The following is a 25,808-nucleotide window of genomic DNA, read 5'->3' on the forward strand; positions in this document are numbered from 1 at the left end:
GAGGGTTTCTCTAAATGAGGCAAATTTCTTTTTCAACTTCAGTGCTGGCTTTGGCACAGACACCCTGTTGACATGGAAACACCGGCTTGAATACACGGTGTCTACACCATAACAAAGAAGAAGGGTTTTGTGACTCCCTCTGACTGACTCCATTCAGACTCATCCCACATCCAAGCCCTCTGGAAGCAGAGAGAACACCAGGTCAGGAAACTCCCCTTATATCAACATACTTTCTATTTGCTGTTGCATCAGCTCAGGAATAGCAGGTCCCTGGGAAAAGAGATTTCAAGTCCCCTTTATTTTACATGTTGAACACTGAAGGAGTCATGGTGGTTGAGCCAGGTGGTTCAAAGCTGCCAAGGATACTCTATTAGAGTAGAGCCCAAAGGATTTCTTGCAGGAGGGACTGGAGTGGGAACAGCAGAAAGAACTTCCCCAGCTTCCTCTGGTCTGCTGGCACTATGGCATCAGAGGGGCTGATACAGCATTTACCTGACTTTTCAGTCACTTTCCTTCACACATAAGCTGAAAAAAAGAGCTTTAAACGTTTTTAAAATATTAAAATGTGGCTGCCCCATCCCTGGAAGTGTACAAGGCCAGCTTGGACATGGCTTGGAGCAACCTGGTCTAATGGAAGGTGGCCCTTCCCATGGCAAAAATTAAATCATGAAAAAGTGAGTACTGGAGCACAGGAGAGAAGGAAAAGCTACTGATTAAGTTGTTACAGTGAGGTTATCAAGGAAAGAGGTACTCTTTCTGTCTGCAGTTCTTCCCATGGAAGCTCTCAGGAGCCTTCCAACATCTAACATTTCCCTGTATAAAGCAATTTATAAATAGCAAGAAATAGGTCATAAATCTGTTCTAATTTTGTGCTGTATTAAAAAATAGCTCACTGATGACTACGTAGTACATCTAGATATTTTTCTTCCCTTTGACCTTTTACCATCTCATTTACTTCCTTTTTAGAAAGGAGATTATAAGAGATAGTTTTAGGCATAATTTTTATTTTTGTTTGCCCATTTACAAATTAGGAAGGGGAAGGGCAGTAAGTTAAGGTACTAGAGTCCTTTTCTAATACCCATGTGAATTACACAGAAGTTTTATCCATACTAAAAAATGGGGTTCATCCAGACAATACTCTTTCCCTAGGACTGATGCAGATCAGATTCCAATTCAAACTTTAAATGTGGACAGCCAAGGTGAAGCACAACAGAGAGGGGGGTTTAGACAACTGGCATAAATTTCAACAAATTCTTTAAACTTGGTGCTTACTCATATACTTTTCTACTCTATGACTGGACAGCTCCTTACTTTCTCTGACTTGACTGACAGACCTCATTTTTAGAAAGAGAAGGATGTGGTGAAGGAAAAAGATCCTACATACCATAAATACTACTACCACCTAAATACTTGTTAAACCAGATGATCATTGAGGTCCCCTTCAACCCAGTATTCTATGAGTCTGTGACACTATTCTGTACTGTGACCAAACTATCTCTCTTGTAAGAAAGTGACAAAGATGATCTGCATGATTTGATCTGCCTTTAAGAAAAACCTACTGATCATTATAAAAATGTTGTGTGAGCAAGAAGTAAATAAAACAGAAAAGAGAAAAAAGGGCATATGTTTGCATGTTTCTCTTAGTTCTTTCAGAGCTCATTTTCTTCAAGAATTTCAAACAGCTACTAAACATTCACTTGTTTTCACTTCTTCAGGCTTGGAGTGTTGCAGGCTGACATGAAACCAGTATTTTCACCCCCAAGAAGAAGGTCACTTGAGCCAAGCAAGTAGAAGTATCAACTGGAAAGTCAGGCCCACAAAAAGGGCAAACCTTTCAGGAAACCAACAAGAAGCAGGGCAATTAAAACAGAAAGTCACAAACATCTGGATGCATTAATCTGCAGGTCTTTCATTAATATTTTTCAGTGTAGAGAAATCTACTATTTTTTTTTACGTTTTTTTCTTCAATAATAGCCCCAATCTGTAAAAACAGACTATCCAAAAGGACAGTTATTGGTGACTGAGGGAGACTGGGACAACTGACTACTGATCAGAAACCAAATTTACTGTGGGCAATATATGATTATTTACCATTCTAGGAAGGCTAGTCATTTTTCACTATAATGATTGGGTTAAACATCACACAAACAAGCTTATACATTTTTGCAACATCTCTTCTACTTGCAGAAATTGATTCAGTCTTCTTCCTTGCCACCAGTCTGATCCAATCCTCTTGCAATCTTCAAAGCTCCATTTGTTCTTGCAAAGTCATCCTGATTAATAAGTCTCTTTTACTAATCAGATCCAAAGTACTCTCTGTCTTTGCAACAACAGACAGTTACTGGAAAAAATGCATTTTTTTTTCCTTTTTGAACCTCTAATATAGAAATTTTATTTGCAATTAGCAAGTAAAGTAAAGCAGGTTTAAAGCACATATTTTTAAACTATCAGAATCCCTTCTGTACTTCAGTTTAAATAAGCATCGCTTTGCTTTCCTCTATTCCTTGTTCATGAAGATATTCAGGTTGGGATAGTTTCCCTGTTAACTTGAAATTTTGTCACATAAATTGCTTTTGAAGGATGATGAAAAACTACATGGACGTTTATAGACAGAATCTGTATCAGTAAGAATTTTTTTTTTCTAAATCTGTACATGATGATTAACGACATAGGGAAGTTAAGCACTACTTTTGCACTTTAGCAGAACACTGAGAAAATATCCCATGCTATTTTCACAGTAGAAAAGTTATAGCATCTGCTATCTGCCAAATTTCAATCCATAATGGTCAGATGCTGAAATATTTTTACCTATCTTTAGTAGTCCATTGCACACATTCACCAAGGTGACTCATGACTGAGTCTACTACTGTCATTAGGCTTATAGATTTTAGTACTACTTGTACCACCACAACCAACAAAGCACTCTATTGCAGTTGACTAAAACATACAGTTTCACTCTGAAACTAGAGAGTGGCAGTGAGAGAAAATCCTTTCTCTAGAGAAGGGACAGTAAGAATTTCTGAGATGTGTGTCTATGTGTGAAGGAACAGAAGGGAGGAAGTATAACCTGCAGTAATAAGTATGAGCCTCATAACAGGAAATTTTTCAAGATGACTGAAACTAAAATTGTAAATAATAATAGATTTCAATATTGTAAGAAAACTGCTTGACTGAATTAACATTACAAAATTTGGATTAAACCATATGCTTGTTTCATCTGTGATATTTCTACTACTCCTGAGGAAGAAGGTAGATAATGCAGTACTGGAGGGGTTTTCCCTGATCCCAAGATTTTTGGCATTGTAGTTCTGTACCTGTTTCCAGGCTCTCTTTATGGACTGATTAAAAACTCTAAACACAAGTAAATATGTCAGATTCCTAAAACAGTGCCAGGAACACACTACTTACAACACATATCCCAACATATGAGCTTATTTTACCTCCCACTGTAGCAATGTCTGTAGTTGTAAACATTGGTGGGTTAAGATCTAAAAACACTAGGAAGGTGCTATCCATGATGCTATCTAATGGATGTTTGAAAGACAAGAAGAAGGGAAAAAGGATACAGATCAATCAGTTTAATCTGATCTGAAGGAAGAAAATACAATTATAATGTGACACTGAAATAATCCTGACCCTAAATAAAAGGCTGTTTCCTTTCAGTGGCTTTAACAGTTTCAGATCATTCTGAACAAAAAACAGAGGAAAACAACCCCAAAAGAAAAAAAAAAGTTAGTATGAAAAGCTGAAATTATTCTTCCTTTTGGAAACTGGACTTGTCCCATTTTAACTTCTCCAAACATTTGCAGCCTGACTCAGCCTAGTGATCTGCTGTTGTTCTGAAATGAATACAGAGATACCTACAGAGGAGAAACAATCACCCTGCTCTGTCCTAGAATGGAATGAATAGCTGTGTCCTTAGGCATCCTCAGGGAATCCAGAGGGATAATACCCATTTTTAGGTATTTGGACATAAGATAAGTACCATAGCAAAAAATATCAATGTCCCCTGAAGTTCTGAAACTATACGCATCAATTCTTTTTTAGCCCTGCTCACTCTAAAATAAAGGATTTGACATTTCTATTATACCTTCCCAAATTAAAAGTAGTGTCTGTACTACAGGATACCTGCTGCACTTGCCAAAGTATTATTTCTGGAAGGGATGAGATCTTTGATACAAACCAGTTCTGGGTCTGGGACCCACTCCCGCTGCAAGCACACATCCGAAATGCCCTCAATATGCACAGCACACACACAAGGGATTTGTGAGGGAATGATGCTTCCATCGTTCATGGAATAGCATTAAATTTTGTGAGAGGGGTACACCAAAGCAAAGGTAAATCATTTCAGCCCCAGCAGACCACATGCACGCTGGAAAAATACAGATTAGGTAGAAGCCATGCAAGTCATATACCTGGTCGTGTGGTGAGTCCTCTGTCTGCAGCTGGGCGGGCATCAACGGGCTCAACTAGGTATGTGCAGAAAAGAAACAAAAAAGTAAACAAAAATAAACAAAATTCTCCAAAATTACAAAGTCAAGGGCTCTTCTGTTTGGATAGTGCAGGAGAGACATACTGCATTAACAGTTACCAAAGCAACAACTAGAAAATATCTGTTATATCTGCCTGATTTTAAAAGGAAGGGATGGGCAGAACTTCACAAGGAAAGTTCAGAGCTGAGGCATCATTTTTACATCATATTCTGGTTACTCCTTCAAGTCAGAAACCATTAAACTAAAGAATTTCTGTCAATAGAACAAAACCATATTCATTACATGCAAACTTTTCCCTATTGTCTGATCAGAACTGGCAGCCAGAATGCACATGATGAGCTCCTGCAGCTGCTCTTTATCAATATTGACTTAAAAGTTTCCTGAATCCCTCCTTTTTCCTTTCAACAGGGATTCTTTACAGCACCAGCTATAACATTTAAAAAAAGTCAAATGCATCTTGAAAATACAATCAATATTCCTATATGTTCAGATTCTTGAACATCATACTTCCAGTTTTTGGATGGGAAACAAAGTAAAAACACAAATTCCTATCTAAATGTGTGTCATATACAGTTTAACAAAACTCTTTTATTACCCTACTAAGGTTTTGTCAGTTGAAACCTAAAGTTGATGGAGCTCGCTGCCACTAATAGAAAAACAGTATTTGCAAAACTTAGAGCTATTTGAGTCACTGTCTACTCCCTCAGCAAGTTCAAACATAATGGAAATGTTGATTAAAAGATTCAGATTTTTACCGCTCTTTTTTGGTTGTTTCTCTCTTTTGCTCCAGTTGTGCTGCCTTCCTTATCTACCCTATCTTTGACAGTGTCAAAGAACTTAAATTCAGAAATGAAGTGTTACATTGTTCCTTAGAATTACAAATTTTTAACACATATTCTAATTCATTTGAATTTCTGGATTCAGGTATGAGCCTTTATCAGCAGTAAGTATGAGATAAGGTAATGATATGAGGTAAGTAAGAGATGCAGTAACACAGGAAATCTGACAGAACCACAGTTTTCAATCAAGAACTGCTCATCAGAAAATCACACAAATCTGATGATACTGTTGATCTGAGCAATGGAACTGTCCATCTTCTCAGGAAGTCTGTGTCACTGGCTGTGGGTCATTGGCCACTGTTCCTGTGGGTTTGACAAACAACCTACTGTGCTTGTAAGTGAGAGCCTAAGTGGCTTCTGTGTCCTTTGCACACAGGAGATGACTGCATGAGCTCCTGCCTCTGAATAAAACCCAGTAACTTAGTAACTTTAGAGTAGCTGCAGACTAAAAGCACATCAGGCACATCTGACTCACTTGTGTCTCCAGAAAGGCCAACTTTCATACAGCTTGCTGCAGAGCAGGTCTGGTGCTGCAGAGGCACTTCTCTTCACAGCAGTTTAGAGTGGCACTAGCATACCATGTTAATTGTTTTTCTTACATAGCTCTATACAAAATGCAATTTCCATCCTTAAGTGAAAACCACAGTTTTGAGTATTTTCCTATTTATGTCTTCTGCTACATTCTTCAATATTGTTAAAAACGACAATATAATATTGGCCTTCACATTTATGTATTAGCTTTTACATGTTGTTATTGATTGTAAGTATTTAGATATGGTAAAATTTGTAACTTCTCTTGGCTGCTTATTAGTGTAACACAATCTATTAGTTTTGCACTGTATAGCTTGTAGAAATAATAGTGTGATGAATGTATTATATCATAGGCCTATACCATAGGCAAAACAAGAAATGTTAAAATTCTCCAGTATAACTAAGACAATGGTGTAAGGCAACTATGCTTGCAAGGCAATTATGTCTGTTTCCCCCTCATCTGCTGATTGACCTCTCCAAGTAATAAAATAACAGTGACACAAACCAGAGCACTGGAGAAGAATTTTAGAAGAACTTGTTAACTCCTTATCAGGGAGTTTGAAACAACAGGATGGAAACACAAGAAGAAATAAAATATATGGACTTAACCCAAAGGATGTCATACAGATAAGTCAGAGTGTAAAATAAAACAAAAGAGTTCCTGAAACATCAAAAAGCTCACAAGAATGTTTGAATAATGTATGAAACACGTGATTATGCATGTACCTCTGTAATGTAACAGCATATAGAAAACACTGTCTTAATCTGCCAGTGTGTTCTTTGGCCAATAGTCAGAAACACCCCAGCACTGGACATGGTCCCTTTTTATCCTCTTATTAAACTTATAAAAATTCTAAAGAGTGAATTCTGGTTTTCACTATATTTTCAGCACCAACCCTCAGATTGCTCAGAAGTAATTTTCAGTGGCAAGGACCCAAGGGAAGAAACAACCATGAGCAAACATTGCCCAAATTGCTCTTGCAGACCCGTCCTCTGTTAACTTGCATCCTCCCTAGAAGTCTGAGGGGGGTTTTCCCTCCTCTCTGTAATTCTACATGACAACACCTATGGAGAACTGAGAGAGAACCCTGTACACAACAGAAATGGGAGTAGGTGTAGGGAAAAAGGATGAAAGAAGTTTCTGTTGTACAGTAGCATGGACCTGACCATGTATTTGTGGTTAGGTGAAAGTACTGGTAATGAATAATTCTTATCACCTATAATCTTGGAAGCCCTTTACAGGGGGGAAAGGCTGGGACACTGGCACATTTCATAACTGACACAGAAGGAAAAATACCCGGTCAAGGTCACAAATCACCTTCAGGGCAAAAAGTAAGAGTCAAAAGTCTTCCAAAGCAGATGTGATGGATTGGCATTTAAGAAACAAAGGGAAACACCTAAGGAAGTTAAAGCTGCTGGAGGCAGACGGGGGTTTTTCTCCTGGCCAATGACTAGCCATTTCTGAGAATTGACAGCAGTTTTGACCATTGAAAAGTGAGATCAACCTGTGAACACCACCTTAAGACCTAAGCCCAGGAATTTCATATTCTCTTTGGTTTCTGGCTTTTGAAGAGGTAACAGGGCTCTGGTTCAGCCTCCTCCCCTCCAGGCTGGACAAGGCCGTGGGAAGCGGGGCTGACCGGAGTTGTGCGGGTCCCAGGGATGATGGAGACTGTGAAGTGTCAGGAGCCCCTTCCTGGAGGGCTCGCTGTGCCTTGTACAGCGGGGCTGCCGGGTCAGGCCGGTCCCTGGCTCGGCTGCAGTTTCTGCCGCTACCGGGTTTCACCAGAGACTTCTGAGGAAGGGGAGAGAAAGCCATTGACCTGCAGCAGGCTGAGACAGTGGCCACACTCTCCAGAACAGCCATGAAAAATCTTTCATCACAGACAGCTCCAGCTGCTGCTCTGGCAGAGATCACGGGACCATCCACAATGCCTGGGCAAGATTTTAGCTCTTCCACTACCCAGATGAGACTTGCAGATTAATCCTTTTTTCCAGAGAGGGGAAGAGAGAGAGTGATCAACATGTAAAGAGACACCAGAAACTATCAAAGACAGTGAAGAAAGGAATTAAGCTTCAGATGGGGGAGAGAAATAAGGAGATGCTTTAATAAGCTGAAATATTCTTTTGCTAAAACTATGGAGATGGACAATAGTGTTCTGAAAAAAAACTCCTTTAATTCATGAGAGAGTATTTTGGGGGGAATGGAGTATGTCAAAGTGTGGATTTAAGCAAATGGTGAAGTAGTTGTGATCCTATGAGATGCTGGAACAGAAAAAGAGAAGTGATAGTTGTTGAAGATTTGTGGTCCTTAAGAGAAAAAGAGAAAACTTCTGTTTGCAGAGATGGTCAGAGACAGATGAAGAGAACTTTGGCCTTTGAATAACTCATCCTTAAAATGACACCTCTTGAATCATGGCCCACAAATACACCTCAGAGTGATGTGAAATGGGAGGAGAGAACTGATGACAGTTTTCTGGGCAGCTGGATCAGAGAAATAGAAAGCCATGAGAAAAATGGTTTTCTTGTGAAAAACTCCATAGATTGACAAAATAGAACTTCTTCTCTACAAAGACTAATGAAAAGACTATAGCAAAGTTGGGACCATTTTAACCACCAGGTTTTTTTGTCTCTATGTTGTCATGTGAACAAGGGGAATGGTTGAGGGGTAGTGGGGAAAAAGGGTTTCTGGAGGTTTTATTCTGGTTTCTTATTCTTGTAGTTTTGTTAATAAACTTTTTTTATTCCTTTTAAGTTTTAAGCCTGTTTTGCTCTTCTTCTAATCCATATCTCACGGCAAGAAATGAGTACGTTTTCTAGTGATTTTTTAGCAAATGCTTTAAAAGCACAACAGAAGATTGTGATGCCAGGCAACATAATACAAAGAAAGTCTGGCTTCTGCCGAGCCCTGAACTATCACCTTTGGAATTTCAGCCGGATTTTAAAACCTTCTTTTTATGCCCCAGTATTGGTATATGCACAAACAGCAGTTAACTCTGAAAATCTTGTCTGTGGGTTTTCTCACTGCTTACCCTCATATGGTGGTTTTGCATTGAATTGATTTTGATGAGGAGGAAAAACATCAGCCACTGAAGTAATTCTCTGTAAAAAGCTGTTAACAGCTTCTTCTGTGCCTGGCAAAACCAATAGCTGGCTGGCTCAGAGATCTGACACACTGCTAAGCCAATGAGAGAAGCTGGGAACACCTCTATGATAACATATTTAAGAATAAAAAACCACGGGAAGTTCTTTTTCCTGCTTTTGGAGAGGTGGCCAGCTGTGGGCCACTGGGCCCCTGGTGTGCTGCTGGGCCAGGCCCTGCTGAGCCATGCAGCCACCACCATCCTGGCGTGGCCACTGTGCTCCTGGCTGCTCCTGCCACTGACCATGAGCCTCCTGCCATACTGGCCCGGCCAGTGATAGACTTTGAAGTACAGCAGGTTAGAAGCAGACAGTCATGCAAAGGGACAAAAACGACAGCAGCTTTTCTTTTTTCAGTGTCCCACAAGAAGAAAACCACAGAGTGGAGCTGACAGCTGGCGCAGATTGTGCAGTGCTGGGAAGATCACATGACCAACAGAGAGAAAAGCACAATGAGCGTTTCCACCAATTTGTGGAATCTGGATAAGATCTACTTTTCAGCACTGCAGAACACCACTTGAGAACAGATGTACCTACAGACACCAATCTTCTCCCAGGTCAGGGAAAAGGGGAAGTGGGGACATGTTAGGAGAACAACATGGCAATACCAGGTCAGTTCAGAAGGGGTAAGGGGAGGAGGAGATGCCCCAAGTGTCGGAGCTGAAAATCTTCTGCAAGCCACGATGGACTATGACATGATGACAGGACTATAACACAACAAACTGTTTCCCTGTAATTCATGAAGTGTATGGGTGGATGTAGCATTCACTCGCAGCCCATGAGAACTGGATGAGAGGAATGACAGGTTTGTCTTTACAAACAAGCTGTGGGTCTGCTGGTAAATAAAACTAGCACTGAGAGATAAAAGCATTTATCAATAACTCATCAAACTAAACTGGTACATGTTTATTTACACTGGCTACTCAGACGTCATAGAGGCCACATACTCCCACCTTTACCTAATACATCTCAGAAGAGCAAGAGAGAATGTGTTTACTTCTCTTTTCAAAAGTAGAAGAAAAGTACCTTAAAACCTGGTACAAACCAGCAGGTGAGGAGCTCTATGTGATGCTCACCTATCAAGAACGTTGTTGAAGGGAGCAACTGAACAAATCATACACAGTACATTTACAGCAATCTCACTTTAGATAAATACTAGATATTGGCATTAAGGCTCCCCATAACCTAAAGCTAAAATACAAACCCAGTTAGTCATTGGCAAAATGCCCAGAGGGCTTGGCAGTGTCAGAACTTCACAGCTGTTGGGGGCTTGTTAGGGGGTCACCTCTGAAGATGTATTTTGCATTGCTGAAATACAGTTTCCTGACATTTTTCATGGTGCCTCTGTACGGTTCTCAGAAAGTGTTTTCTTTGTCAACCTAATTTATGTTGCAGCATGGTAGACATCCATACAGTGTATTATCTGCTGCTTTGGATTAACTTCTGTCAGCATTTCCAGGGAAACTACCTCAGGGGAAAATAAGTGAGAAAATACTTGCAGAAAATACTGAGTTTTGCTAGACTTTCAAAGTCTATTTATTTTTAGACTATTTTTCACTTACTTGTCAGTAAAAGCAATTCTAGGAAAATAAACTATTTGTATAAAACCCATTCTTTAAAACAGTTTACACTGGGAAAATTTCAAATGGAGTTATGAAACCTTAAGATTATATGGCAACATACCAATCCAATACACTATTAATATCTCTGGGTGAAACCTGGGATTAGATCATGGCTATGGAAGGAAACAGACATGGGAGCTAATAATAACAAATTTTAGTGGGGAGGGTCAAATTCATCAGAGGGGAAAAAAAAGAGTAGGAAAAAATTAGGTCAATTGTTATTAACTTCTTGCTACTTCCAAACCATATTATAACACAGAAACATATTTTTATATATGTTTATATATATATACATATAACACAGAAGCAATGTAGACAAAGCCAGAAGTAAGATCACTATCAAAGAAGAAAACACTCATGGGAAGTGAAGACAAATGACACAGTCAGTCCTGGGATTCTGGAACAAGACGGGAGACAAACACAAGGGAAAAAAATAAAGCTGTGAAATTCCCCTTTGATGCTATGGGTAAAGGTATAGAAACAGTCACTAAAGAAGGTATTGTTGTCATGATCACATAAAGAACACTGTGATTTGGGTAAAGGACAGAGAAGTATAAAGGGAAACAAGAAGGACTTGTAGAGGTTTGAGTCACTAAATGACTTCCACTTCTAATTGTGCATACTTGAACAATTATAATGGTTGACCTAACTGAACTGACTGCTGCAATAAGTTCATGACAAATACAATGTGATCCTGGTATAAAAAACCAAACCAAAGCCCATCAACTTGAAGGCATGAAAGAGTAAGTGCTGCAACAAACCACATGCTGCATTAAAACACATACTCTAATAATTGAGTATGGTATTCCATGCAGGAGAGTTTTTGTTTCTTATTTGCTACATACATTTGAAAAGGAGAACCATGCTCAGTATAGTTGCCTGTGGCAATTCAGTGTCACTTTGAAGTACCTTTCATTATTAGATTCTGACCTTAGACAGGTTTCTGAAGGATAAATACACTTGGGTGATTAAATTGTGGATATGTCTGGGGGCACCTTCTACCTAATAACTTTTAAACCTGGTGACTGAAATAGATATATTTTGAAAGCTGGAAAGACAGACATCAAAAATAATTAATCCCCACCATGTTTTATGAAAGCAGGCAACAGGTATAGAACTGATGCCCTGGGTGCCTCAGCTACAGAAAACACTGAAGCAAGAGCTGCAGTTGAAAATTCCTGCAGGACAGACATGAGCTAGACTGTGACCTGCTCCTGGCAGACAGCCTTGATAGGTGTGCTAGGGTTAGAGCAAGCTGCAGCTCCTTCCCCAGGAAAATGAGGTTCAGCCTCCCAGCCTGTGAACCATCTGTACCCACTGCCAGTGCCTGATGTGCTCCAGCCAGCTGCTCTCAGTGCCTGGCATGCCACTTGGCTGCAATTGCCCTTCAGACACAGCTGGAGTCCTTGCCATCATCTCCTGCCTTCTGGTTCTTCCTGCCAGCTGGTCTGTTGGGTTTGCTCTGACTCTGCTCTCAGGTCTTAGACTCTTTGTCCCTAACTTGCAGTGCTGACTCCCTGGTACTCCGATTTTAGCCCTGCTCCTGACCACCCTCTCCTGTTTCCCTCAGATCTGCTGAATATCTGCCTCACTGACCTTTGTGCAGGTCTTTTCTTTTGTCTGATCCTAGGCAAGGAGTGCCAAGTGGCAAGGAGTCTTCTGACTCCTTGGGACAAACTTTGATTGCAAATTTATCTCTGATTCTACTGATTTCATCTGGTACCAACACCGGACCTGGCAAATCCGTGTCCGTGTCCCACACACCCAGTTGCTCGCTGTCACTCACCGTGCTGGAATGAGACTAACTGCAAAAGGATGACCTCAGAACTCATTCTGAGAGCAGGTACAGCCTAAGCCAGTGGTTTCAAAAGACTTAAGGAGGATGTTAATGTCTGTGCAGTTCAGCTACAAATCACAAATTTGTCTGAGAAGACTTCTGCAGTACCAGTCTCTGTGTGTACTGTGGCTTTGCAATATCAAACTTTTATCACTGATGTGGTTAACTTAGCACTAGTAACAGTGCAGTTGAACAAAGGAAAACCAAGGCAAGAGCAGGAACTTGAATGACATGACTGAAGTCCCTCAGGTTTCTGATTTATTTGCTCCAGCACCTAAGTGAACTACCAATTCCAGATGTTACATGGATTTTTCATGGAGCGTGCAGTCACTTGAGTGAAGTAGTCCATATAAGATTCCTCAGGAAAAACCTTTTCACTAGCCAAGTTGTATTGATGTGCATGTAGGAATATTTCTGCAGTACATTCCAGGCAACCAGTGTATGGAGTGAAAAAACAGTATCTGTCTGCTAGGATTATGCTGGAACTGTAATAATTTTCATGCCAGCAAATAAAAAGCTCTACCTGAAATAAAACACTCACGTCATCACGGCACAAATCTAATAACTTATCTGCCTTCATTTATTGTCATGTATTGTTTAAGACTTACTCATAATCTCCTAGAATTTATTATTGTTTCTGAAGGCAAGTAAGCTCAACTCTGAAATTTATTGTGTGTCTAAATTACAGATTTTAGTCAGGACTTTCTATTCCATCAAAGAAACACAACTGACACAGCAAACCTGTTCCAAATGTACATTTCAGGACCTCTATCCCACTTACACATAAGAGAAATACTGATTTTCAGGGAACAACATGAAGAGAAACCACAAAGCTCACCTCAGAAAGTTCTGTGGTTTCTCCCCCTATTGTACTTACCTTCATTTTCAGTATTGGCTGGAACAGAATCAACTCCAAAGGGATGCCATGGCTGAAGGTCATCTAGGCTGAAGTCTCCATCCACTGGAAGAAGTTCAACTGTAGTCTTTGTTTCAGTCAGTGAAGGCATAAGAGCATCATTTCCATAGCTGATTCTGGGTTCACTGATCATATTGGCCAAAACATCATCAGAGTAGTTTTGCTCTTTCTGAAGTAATTCATCTGCAAGGAAATTTTAATGCAGAAGTTATTTGAAAGAGCCAGCATATCTAAGGACCTATTTTCAATGCTACTCAAGTAAGAATTCACTGTTGTGAGATTCTGTTTTCTTCTGATAAATAAAAACATTAAGGCTTGGAATAGTCAAAACCTCATGATAAGCGCTGCAGCTAAGGCATTTTTTTGAAATATCAACCAGAATTGCTTAATGCTGTTTCCTACCCACATGTCCACCACATAACAGATCACAGGTCTGTGCTATATACATTCCTTGTCTCTTCCCAACCATATTGAAAGGAACCACAAAACAATTCCCTTCAGCTCAACCTGCTGCTGTAAATGAACTGGTGAGAGATCCACACGAAGGAATGTCTTTGCAATTTCTCCTTCCTCTTAAATGCTTGCTGTCAAAGCTCATAACTCTTAAATCCTAAATCTCCACAGAAGTCACTGTATTAAATTTGGTTTACTATAACACATCAAATCTGAAGAAACATTTGATTTTTTAAACATATATAACTTCATCATAATGCTGAAGAAGTTCTTTGTTAAAAAGCAGTAGTAGACTTCTACTAGTAGTAGTAGTAGCAGGCAAATTATTTCACAAGCCACCAGCCCCTAAAGCTACATTCTATTATCTATGCTGTGGAGTTTTTTTTATTGAAGCAAGGTGAGAACAATCAAACCACTTTTCAGTTCCATCTGGGGTATAAGACAAGACTGTTCAACTTAGTGTTAAAAATAAGCTCAGAGGTTGTGTGTGCTTCATTATTCGTATTCCTTTCTCACATCAAAGTTCCTCTGCTCTCAGTACAGAGAAGACATGGACTTGTTGGAGTCCAGAGGGCCACAGAGTTGATCAGAATGCTGAAGTACCTCTTCTATGAAGACAGGCTGAGACACCTGGGGCTGTTCAGCCCGGAGAAGAGAAAGGTCCTAGAAGACCTTACTGTGGCCTTTCAATTCTTAGATGGGGCCTATAAGAATGGACAAACTTGATATCAGGGCCTTTTGTGATAGGACATGGGGTGATGGTTTTAAACTGAAGGAGAGTAAATTTCTGTAAGATATAAGAAAAATCTTTTACAGTGAGGGTGGTGGTAGATGGATGCCCTGCACCTGGCATTCAAGGCCAGGCTGGACAGAGCTCTGACCAAGCTAATCCAGTTGAAGATGTCCTTGCTCATTGCAGAGGGGGCTGGACTAGATGACCTTTAAAGCTCCCTTCCAACCAAAACTATTCTACAATTCCATTCTTGAGCACCCCTGCTTCACTGACATCTGTTTTTGTAGAAAAACATACTATTTGCAAGTATTTTGAGGGAATTGGCTGCACAAGAGCACATTCAAGTAAGCAACTGCAATTTGGACCAATAACTACAAATAAGGCACCAATAGTAAGCAGGTGCCACAGAGCTAAATAGTTCATAACAGGACACTGTAATAGAGTGCAAGTGAGCACAGGAGAACACACATGGCAGCTGATGATACAACACCTTTTATTAAGACTGTTTTCTCTGCACTTCATTAAGGACCTCCTGGACTGTCCCACCCACACATCTCACACTTCATACCCACATCTCCACCATGCAGCAAGTCAGGGACATGAATCACCACTGCTGCTGAACCCTTTATGTCACTCCACAGGGGCTCACTCATTTCCTAGTAATATCAGTGATGAAGGGCATCTAATTTTCTATACACACCACAGACACTTCAGCAAAATCTTTTGAATGTTATGTTTCTCCCAGCTTTACACTATGAAGCTTCATAACACAGAGGTACAATGTAAACATGCAACACCCTCAGTAAGGATCCTTACCACCTCTCAAGCATTACAAGTGCCACTGTTTCAGTGCCTCTATCAATGATGATGCAGTAAGGTTCTGCACTGTAATACATCTTTCAAAGGCCACCTTGAGATAGCCAATGAATATCTCTGCCACTCTATTTCCATAACTAAGTTCAGAACATCAATAATAAATAAAATGTTGCAACCTTAGCTCTGGGGCAAACATGGGTTCTGAATCTTGTAAAGTAATGTTTTAAGATAAATTTTAAACAGTAATTACTTGAGCAGATGGTAAGACTAATGTGAATACAAAATTTAATTCTGTGATTTAATTTGCCCATTAGAATGACTTACTAGGTCAGTATAGAAAGCCTATGTCAGTCACACTGAATTGTTTCTCTTTTCATGTTCACTTTACTGAAAACAGTACTATTTTACGACACCTACGAAATCTTCAGCATAGACATTAAATCTGTTTTTGTCTCCAAACACTTTTTCAAATTAAGCTACCTTCTTTTATCAGAAGAGAGATAGGTGAAGCACCTTGATATCCTGAGCAGACACTATCACATGACATGTTAATTTTCATTGGATAGGGATGAAGAGACTTTACAAATAAGAGCTGGATTTTAGTGGCCTGAGGGAAGAGTCTGGTGTCCATGTGCCTTGCAGGGAGCCACAGATGACAGCAGCTGAGAACACTCATACCATGTACTGATGGACCACACGAGAGAGTGTTACAGTACAGAAAATCTTTGTGACCACAGACCTTTCAAAACCTGGGCATTGGAGTGGTTTTGGGACACAGCTCCCTTTGTTCCTGCTGTCCTCCCCATCCCCAGAGGATGGTGTGGGGCATCTGCAGAGACCTGGAGCTCAGGCAGCAGTGGCAGGGGATGGTGCCAGAGAAGCTGTGCCCCTGTCACTCCTTGCCCTGGGCAGTGCCTATCCTGTACAATTCCTGTCCATACTCTGCTGCCAGCTCACTCAGACAGCTCCTGCCCTTGGAAAGGAACAAATGGTGCACAGAGGGGAAGGAAAGACCTGAGCTCTGGCAGTGGAGGAGCAGCACCAGGACTGGCACAGCACTCAGGAGAGGCCATGGTGCAGGCATAGATGGGCCTGCCAGGCTGACAGAGAGAGGCTCCAAACTCCCATCATAAAACCATCATTATATCCAAATTTCTGAGGGCTGGGAGTGATCACACACAAAGTCTCTCAAGGCTACTCAAGTGGGAGCACATTGTTGCCAGCTCCATTGTTTTCCACTCAGCTGTGGCATGGAGAGGAACTGACCTGCACAACAGCTCAAGTGAGGCAGATAGATATTACAACCAGCAGATTATGGTCACATCCATCTTACAAGCAGGGAAACAATAGCCACATGAGTCAAGCCCATCTGACAGGAAGCATCACACATTGAATGACAGTGAGAAATTGGAAGTGCCTGGCATAGAAACTGCTGGAATCCATCACACTAAGGCAGCTGTATCTGCACTGAGTAAATGATTCACAAACAATTGCTTCAATCATTGAACTGCTAAAAAAAGTTTGCCTTAGGATTTCCACTTATTGATACTAGTGGTAAAGTCCAAGATCAATTTTTCAGGGCTGATTTTGTTCCAAGTATTGACGGCCACTTGAACCATCAGTTACGTTAATGGAAAGCCATACATCTATTCATCAACACAGTACTCCCTCCATCTGCAGCTGCCAACTCAATTCCCCCACTGTGCAAAAGACAGATCCCTAAATAGGCAGGGAGTACAGACACAGCAAGAGGCTAGGATGTGCATTCAAGACTGTTTCAGGGGTTTTATTTGTATCGTAAATACCATTAGGTGCTGAAAATAGAGAAATCCTATGTTGCTTCTCAAAATTTCATCTCACATCAAACCAACAGGACAAAAAAATCTCTGAGAATCTTTCTATAATAGATAGGTTTTGCTTGGCTTATTATCTCCTTGTAGCATTCTGCTAAGCCTTGCCATTGAGAAAAATAAAGAGGATGACAAATCTTTCTGTCCCTCTGAGAGCATGTGCACAAAAGCAGCCATGACCTTGGGAAAAGACCACACTCAGCTGGGACCTCAGACCTCCCACCAGCTCTGGATTTGGTGTGAGGGCACAGAATTGCTGCTTCTCCTCCAGACACTCAAACTTCTCCTTGAGGCACCTAAACTCTTTCCTTCACAGGATGAGAGACAGGCTCAATTCTGGTATTTTAAAAACATGATTCTTGGACTTCTCGTAAGACCTAAGCAAGTTTCACTCATTCTTGGACTCACTGCAGTCATTTCCTTATGGGTCAATACTCTTCAACAACCTCATCTAGAAAAATTGAAGTGAAATATGTTTGGGGAACTGAATGAAAGTGTAATACCACTCCAAGCTCCTTTCAAGATTATTTTCTTATCCCACAAAGAGGGAAATGGAGCCAAAAACAAAGAAAGAGCTGAAGAAACTTACTTAATACAAAAATACAAAATCTTCTGGTAGGCACTGAGTTGTTAGAAGCTATTTGTCTGCAATACCCCAAGACAACCGTTCTATTTGCAAATCTTTGCAAATAGCACTGTGCTAGAAAAGATATGACAAATCTCAACAAAGTTGATGGAGTCTTTCAATGGCAAAACCCATGTTATGTTAAAACCTTATCTACTTTTACTGTCACACAACATTGTTTCCAATATTGAACTTGGGGACATACTCCCCAGCCCTTAACTGGCACAGCTATAATGGCAAGAATTTCATATGGAACAGCTTCTCTTGCTGTCCTGGAGTGCCAACAAATCCATCAGCTCTCTTTCAGACCATAATTTTTATTTGGTTCATAGTTCATTGTTTAAAATTTCCAAAAATAATTCTAATATTTGTTTGTTGTTTTTTCAAGGAGATCATATACTAGATGAAAATCTCTGCAATCACTATTATGTGCCAAGACCATTGAATTTGAAAAGCACTTGAAAAGCAGCTTTAAAATTGGCAATTGTAATTGTGGAGTTCTAGAAAACAATTTCTTAAACCAGATTAGAAATGAAGTGCATCCAAAATAACTCTAATTAGGACTAGTTAAAATACTACCAAATTATATGCCATAATTTTGACTCAACATCAAACTTCCTTTGTAAAATGCAATCTACATGGTAGAACATATACTTGATCCAACAAAGATAGGCTTGGAACCATCTCAAGTAAACTTGTACAAATGCAGAGTCATATTGCCTCACTTAGCATCAATGACCATTCAGTCTGAACTGAACACATGTTTTTCCCAAAGTTACTTGCTTTTGAGCATGTGCTTTCAAAATTACAAAACTAAAAAGTGTCAATGACCTCTCTGTTCTTATTAACAGTAGAAATTACAGAGCAATTGAGTCACAGCAACAGCTTCATTTACACTGGCACACATATTGCCTTAATCCAGTCTGAAGGCAGTTTAAATCATGCACATGCTGTATGTCACAATTAGGATTCACTAAGAACACAAACACAATCATTTATTAGAGTGCACCTGGTAACATGTCTAGCTGCAGCTTTCAATTCTATGCCTACTTCATGGGCTAATTCAATATGTCTTGTTATCTTCTAAAACAGTGGCACTGATGTCATGCAGTCAGGTTTTAACTAACTTTGAGTGTCTCCGTCTTGTCAAATGCATGAATCTTGCCTCTATAAATCAAAATTCCCAAATTGGTAAATAAGAAAATAAGATCTCCTGAGCCTTACCACAAAGAGTGGAGCTCCACTGAATTTCAAGTATTATGTTATTTTAAGATGTTTTGCTGAATCAAACACTGCACGATCATGATGTTACATACCACCATAAGTCATAACATTATCAAGCTATAAAACACAATTCTGTGGTATTCAGTGCTGAACTAATTAATTTGTATACTACAAGACAAATATAATTTAGAGAGACTCTGATGAGAATGTTATTGAAAGTGAACTGTCTGCTGGAGGGTAGAGGAGTGACTTTGTTGCCTGTATGTTTTGAAAATGATGAAAGATGAGTGATATGGTAGATCATTCCTGCGAAATACTGGAAATGAGCCCAACCTTCAGTGCTCAGATCCATACTGACAGAGAAATATGACCACAACATCAGATCTAAGCTTTCCTCTCACCTCCTTGTCAGCCTGTGAAATTATGCCACAGGTCTTTTTGTCTGGAAACTTTTTCAGTGCAATGTATCTCTCCCTCAGGACTAAAGGGAGACAGAAAGAGCAATGGAACCATGGAAAAAAGAATTTCATAGTGTTTATTTTCTGTCCTTCAGAGATATCACCACTAGGTAAGAGCAAGTAGCAGCCAAAACCCTCCACATTTAAGAAATTTCTTATGTGTGTGAAAACATTGTTCAGTAAGTTGAAAAGAGTTTGCCCTTTTCAAATTCTCAGAAAGTGAACATTTAAGGTATCATGAAACAATTGACCTAGAAGATTTTTTCTAGAAGTTGGTAATAGAATAAGCATCCCATAGCCTTAAACAACATCTTGATGGCTAAGAATCTAACTTTAGAAAAAATACACATTTGAACTTGAGAACAGATGCAGTAATTAGAACCATGCTAAAAAGAACATGCCTCTTCTAAATATTTTTTAAAATCACAACTTTAGCACTTCAAGTTCTCTCACATTTCTTGCTCCTTCTATTTCAGCACATGTGGATTTTGCTGTTTCCTGAATTGTATCATAAAAACAACCCAAGTGAGTTTCTTCCTGTCAGCTGGTAAATGGAATAGTGTTTCAGTTAAATCTACCTTGCAGACTTTTGTCTTAAGTCATTAAAACTCCAAAAGATCTTTAACTAATATACAGAGCTACTTTCCTTGTGTGGGTAAATCACAGTTTTTCTGGTACAGAAGAGTCTTTAAAGCTTGGGTAATCCAATTCAGGAAAATACTTATTACCAATGATTGATTTCAAAATGACCTCAGTGTTTTTTCATTAGGGATGGACTTCAATGCAAATTTAGTTTTGTACGTGGCCATGTAGTACTGAGCACTCTGAGCAAAGGTTCATGACAATTTTCACGTCACTTCATCAGCCTGCTATGAAACTCATGATGTGAAATTTTGTCTAATTTTCCTAGAAGGCATGTATGATATTCTTTAACTTCAGTGACAGAACACTTTAATTACTACAGACCCATAGTTATCTAACAACTACCAAAACTAGCTATTAAGTCAAATTAAATCTCAACATATGGCTATAGCTAAGTGCACATTTATAATTGTTTTGGATTTAACAGCCATTCATCTAATTAATAACTGCATGTCCTCCTCACTTCAAAGCAGAGAGTATCGAAGTTTGTATCATCTGGGAGTTATTTAATGGAAATTAAAGACCCTGTTCTTCCCTTTCACAACATGCCTTTTTGTAAATTTCTGTTGTCTCTTTCCCTTCCTCTCATCCCCTCCTCATTCAATTTGGTTAAATTAGGCAGTTCCTCTCCAAGTAAGACATGGAAACAACCTAATATGAAAGTAGACAAGATAATACTAAAAAATACTTGGGGAAAAATTGAATTGCAATTATACCATAATCCAGAACATATATTGTATATCATCATCCTGATGCACAGAAAGCACTGTGACAAACTCCAAGCTTAAATTTAGCTCCACATTTAATTCCGAATTAACACATCATTAAGTGCTTTAAAATAGGCTGAAGAGTCTAAATTAAAACAAATAAACAGCCCAGACAATCATCACTGATATTACTGCCGGATGAATCAACAATCATTATTCCTGCTCAGGCTTGTATGAAGTAGAAAAAGCCAAGTACCTTTCCCTCTTAAGTATCCTATAAGGTTTATAAGTGAAATTTCTCTGCAAAAAAACCCATGTATATGAAATATTGCTACAGAATTTTATTGTCTTATTTTCTGAGAATAATTATTTACTTTATTTAAAAATTGTTTGTTGGTCTTATTAACTGATAAAAATAATTATATTTACTTGTCAAACTTACTATATGCACTAGAATTTAAAACAGCTGTAGAACCTAAAACTACCACTTTCTAACACCTGAAAGAAGTTACCCGTAATTTTCTACAAACACTTCTAAAGATCAGATTTTGAATCCCACAACAATTTTTGATATGTACTGATCTTGGAAACAATAAATAATCCATGAAAAAATATAAAGATCTGCCCATTAGCTTGTTGCAGTCATGCCTTAAGATTTTAGCTTTTGTATTTTTCAGATCCTGTACTGCATTAGTGTATAACTCTGAACTCCATATAGAGTGTTAGTTAATTCTCTTCACATTTTGATAAGACAAAAAAAAATCCTTCTAGGCATGAGATCCAAGAATACAATCTGCCTCAGGGCCCAAAAAGTGTAAACAAAAGTGAATGGGTACGTGGGGGGAGAGGGGGAGGAGTGAACTAGGGGTATATGACTTCATTACCTGAAGCTGTAATTGGAGGATTAACCACTGATATGCTAATATACCAAACTTTGTCTGAAAAACTTGTGACCATTGTCCATTTTGGGTGTAACCTCTTAATGTACCTGTAGGCCCTTCATTAAATAGATCTGCTTCTATCCTTTATCCACTTTGTCTTGCCTTTGTTTCTAGGCAAGACCAAAGTAGCCATTAGCAGCTGATACCCTTGGTCAAATGAGAATATTTTAAAATTTAAATCCAAATTTACCAAAACTGAATTGTGCAGTGCCTGCTCCAGATAATAAGTATTTTGCCTATTTACTAACTACAGATTCAGCACTTGACAGGCCAGATATATCCTAGGTAGTCAGAGTAATCTAAAGAGACGCATTTATTAAATTTACCAAATACATATATGAAGTGGGATGTGGTCAGTTCTGATGCCTTTTGGGCTATTTTTCATACACATGATCTAAAAGAAGGATGCAGAACAGAATAGGAACTAGAACCTTGCCCAGGCATTCAGAAAAATGCATTTTTCAGTGGATTTGAGTATAGGACAAAGTTGCACTGATGAAACATCACTTCATTTGTAATCCCATGTGCATGGGAATTACAGGACATTACTGCAACTTCTCCATCAACTCAGCTATTCTGTAAAATCACATATCCTCTGTAATTTTTTTCCTTTTTCATCCCAATAGTAACAATTTGCCACGGAAGAACACCACAGATACTCTTGACTGTAATAAACACCTGTGAATTTTCCCTCTGCACTTCTGGAAAGCGAGCTATGCTCCAAACAAAATTTATTACACCATTGGCATTAAAAGCTTATTTTGCCAACCCACTCAGGATACCTGCCCACAGTGATGCAGTTCAGACTTCAGTGTTTAAATTCTTCTGGATAACAATTCCAGAGACTGACACATTGGCTCTGTAATATATATAAAACTATATTAGCTTGTGTAGATGGTCTGTAACTGGTTGTCTCTGTAGACTTGCAGTTTGCCAGCAGGTAAGAATTAAGATGATTCCTTTGTTTCTTTCACAATTGAAGACCTCCTACTAGGAATCTGATCTTAGAGTGAATCATACAGAATGACACAACTGTGTTTCCAAAACATGCTAACTGGGAAAAAAAAAAAAAAATCCATCATTCAACAGCACAAATAAGCAGATGTTGGAGTGTCTATGATCCCACAATTCTGGGCTGCTTCAGTGCTTGTGGGTATTGACATCATGAACTTGATAGAAGATGATGTATTTATGAAAAAAAATACACATATATTCAGTCTATAAAAAAAAATAAATTTCCAAATAGCTCAGTATAATGAGATTTCTGTAAGCAGGCAACATTTTACCAAGCCAGACCCTCTCCTCTGACTGGAGCTATGCATTTGGAAAGTCACCTGCTCTCAGATCATATCTGAAAGCTGGATACCTGGAAGATGTTTTCAGATTTTGGTTATCTACCAAAAAAAAAGAAAAAAAAAAAAAAAGAAAAAAAAAAACCAAAAAAAAAAACCAAAAAAGAAGCATGACATCTTAAATTTGGCATGTGATGAACTATCATATGAGTTACTTACAGCATAAAGCTAGAAGCAATTATTAAGAAATACTAATGAGAAAGGCTGAGAAGCCATTCTGCTTCCTAAGACTAAAAGCAGACTTTAAAAAACATTCTGGTATCACCATATGTTTTATCTGCATCATCTCAAAACTGAGTGCTCGGCTTTCGACTTTTCACTGAAGATACAAAAGAACAGGAAATCAAATCAACTAGACATTTATGAGCAAATCTGTAGCTACAAGGTAATCCTGATGTATAATACTTTTTAAAATTAAATATATCCAGTATAGTGATTTAAAATAATACACATACTCCTCTAAATAAAACATTTTCATATAATTATAACCCTACTATTTGCAGAAACAAAGCTCTCCAAGACAGAATTTCCCAGTCTGTTGTCTTCATGACACCCGAAAATGAGTGGTGATTTAGAAGAAAATCCTGATCAAATCTGTGTATCCAATCAAATAAAAAAATTAGGAAACTATACAACCAATAATTGGACAATTACTCAAAGTTTAATGCATTTTTTCCCATTGTGCACAAGGTGACTGTAGACTGTGGACTCTTGCAGAGGTGTTTCAAAAGAAGTTTTTAAGTGTACACTGTCTCAGCCTCAGCCTATTGCCACTGTGAGCCCAGAGTGGTCTCATGATCATGAACTCCCTGTGGGATCTGTAGTGGGGATGGCAACTTTCTATCGAGAGAGAAGTGACTATGAAAAAATACTGCAGGTTAAAGTAATGGAAAGGTCACAGAATAATCCCTCCTTCTTTCAAGGATCTATCAAAAGGGCAGAGTGCTCTCTCCATCAGCTCCTGAAGAAGAAAATCAAGGCAACACCTTTAAACATCTGCAAACAGGTGAATTTAGAATAAAAGATTTAAATACTCATTGAAATAGCAGATGCTCAGAAAATTTTAAAATTACTTTGTTTATAATTTACAGGTCCACGATTATTATCAGTTTTCACTTCTAACATCTGGATCATGAGACCAGATTTTTTAAAGGTGCAAGTGAAACAGAATAGCATTATTCAACCCAGAGGAAAATATTATCTTAACAAACTTGATCACTTCTATTAAGTTTTTATTCTGATTACATTTCTGAACTGGAAAACAAGATGTCTCATATATTTTCCTTAAGAGAAAGCTACCTCAATCCAAAGTCACCTGAAGCCATTTATCCTTTTCCCAGTATCTGTGAGCCCCGGAGGAAGCTGGCTCTTTTACTGACTGAAGTCATGTTCACAGTATTTATGAGATGGAAAGAGGGCTTGTGCACACAAAAATTAGGATTCATATCTTTTCTGGAGAACATCAGTGCCCATGACAGAACACAATAGCCCATTTAGCTACAAAAGATGGGGAGGATATAGTACATTGCTAATGAAAGCAATTCAGAACACCAGCATCTGTGACGTGCATTTATATCTATTTTTAATCATCTACAATTCTCTGTCTAATTTTCTATGACATTTAAATAATCTTGACAAATAATAAGAAATGCTTAGAAGAATAAATTGTTGGATCTATTTCCAGGATTTTTTCCCTTCTCTCCTACCCTGAAGCAAAGGACATCTCTTATTAGCAGATAGGGCTGAGTCTCTCAAACATAAAGCTAAAAAAGCTCTTTCATTGTGAGGGTGACCAAACACTGGCAATTGGCTCTGGGTGGCCTTGCTTTTGTAGAGGGAATGGAGCAGATGTCCTCCATCCTCCAGAGGTTCTTCCAACCTCAGTCATTCTGTGCTTCTGTGACATTGGCTGATTCCCTACATAAACATCATACATCACCTTGCTCCAACAAATGGCATTTTATTATTTAGGGTGTTAAAGTAATTGTAAGAATATTTTATAGAGATAACAAAGTGGTAAAACTGATAGCTTAGTAAAGACCATAGGCTTGTGAAGATTAAAGAAAAAAACACTTGGAAAAAAAAAAGCTCAAGAGTGTGTGTATATATATGTATATGAATTTGTGAAATGCTTTAAAAGCCAATGTCCATGGGTGGAAAAGGTCTTAATTGCTCAGGCATTCCACCTGGGCTGTATGTCAGCATTTATGCATGCAAAATCTATCTCAATGTTGCTGTGGAGAGTTTAACACAGAATTCATTTGCTTTTGTGGAAGGACTTAGCTATTTTTAACTACTGATACAACAATATATATTTTGCTAGAATGCTAACAAACCAGCTTTTTGACTGAATGCTACAGGCCTACAAGGTAGAATATTAAAGGTAAATAACCACTTCGCAGAAAATTAAATTTTTTCTTTGAAAAGCTGAGGTTACTGGATATACATAAATATGTCAAAACAATTATGGGGAGAAAGCACAGGCATAGTTAGTGCTGGAAAGTCACTTTAGTGTACCTGTACAAATACACATTCTCTGAAGGCTGCTTTTGACTGCTTGTTCCAATTGCATTACACTTATGAGCACAAAGGGCAGAGCACAAGGGCAGGAACATGGGCTTGTATGAT

At 38.8% G+C, this 25,808-nt stretch overlaps 1 protein-coding gene across 4 annotated transcripts in view; it reads right to left on the reverse strand.

Annotated features, from left to right (window-relative positions):
• Positions 1-25,808, reverse strand: part of APP (amyloid beta precursor protein) — a 227,524-nt gene that overhangs the window by 23,019 nt on the left and 178,697 nt on the right. For all 4 annotated transcript variants that reach the window (XM_015622098.1, XM_019006115.1, XM_015622088.3 and 1 more), the window contains 2 exons: positions 13,341-13,562; positions 4,416-4,469 (listed from right to left, as the gene is read on the reverse strand). In XM_015622098.1, the coding sequence (XP_015477584.1) occupies positions 4,416-4,469; positions 13,341-13,562 (276 nt within the window). The remainder of the gene's footprint in view (positions 1-4,415; positions 4,470-13,340; positions 13,563-25,808) is intronic.

This window comes from Parus major, chromosome 1, assembly GCF_001522545.3.
Source record: "Parus major isolate Abel chromosome 1, Parus_major1.1, whole genome shotgun sequence".
NCBI lineage: Eukaryota > Metazoa > Chordata > Aves > Passeriformes > Paridae > Parus > Parus major.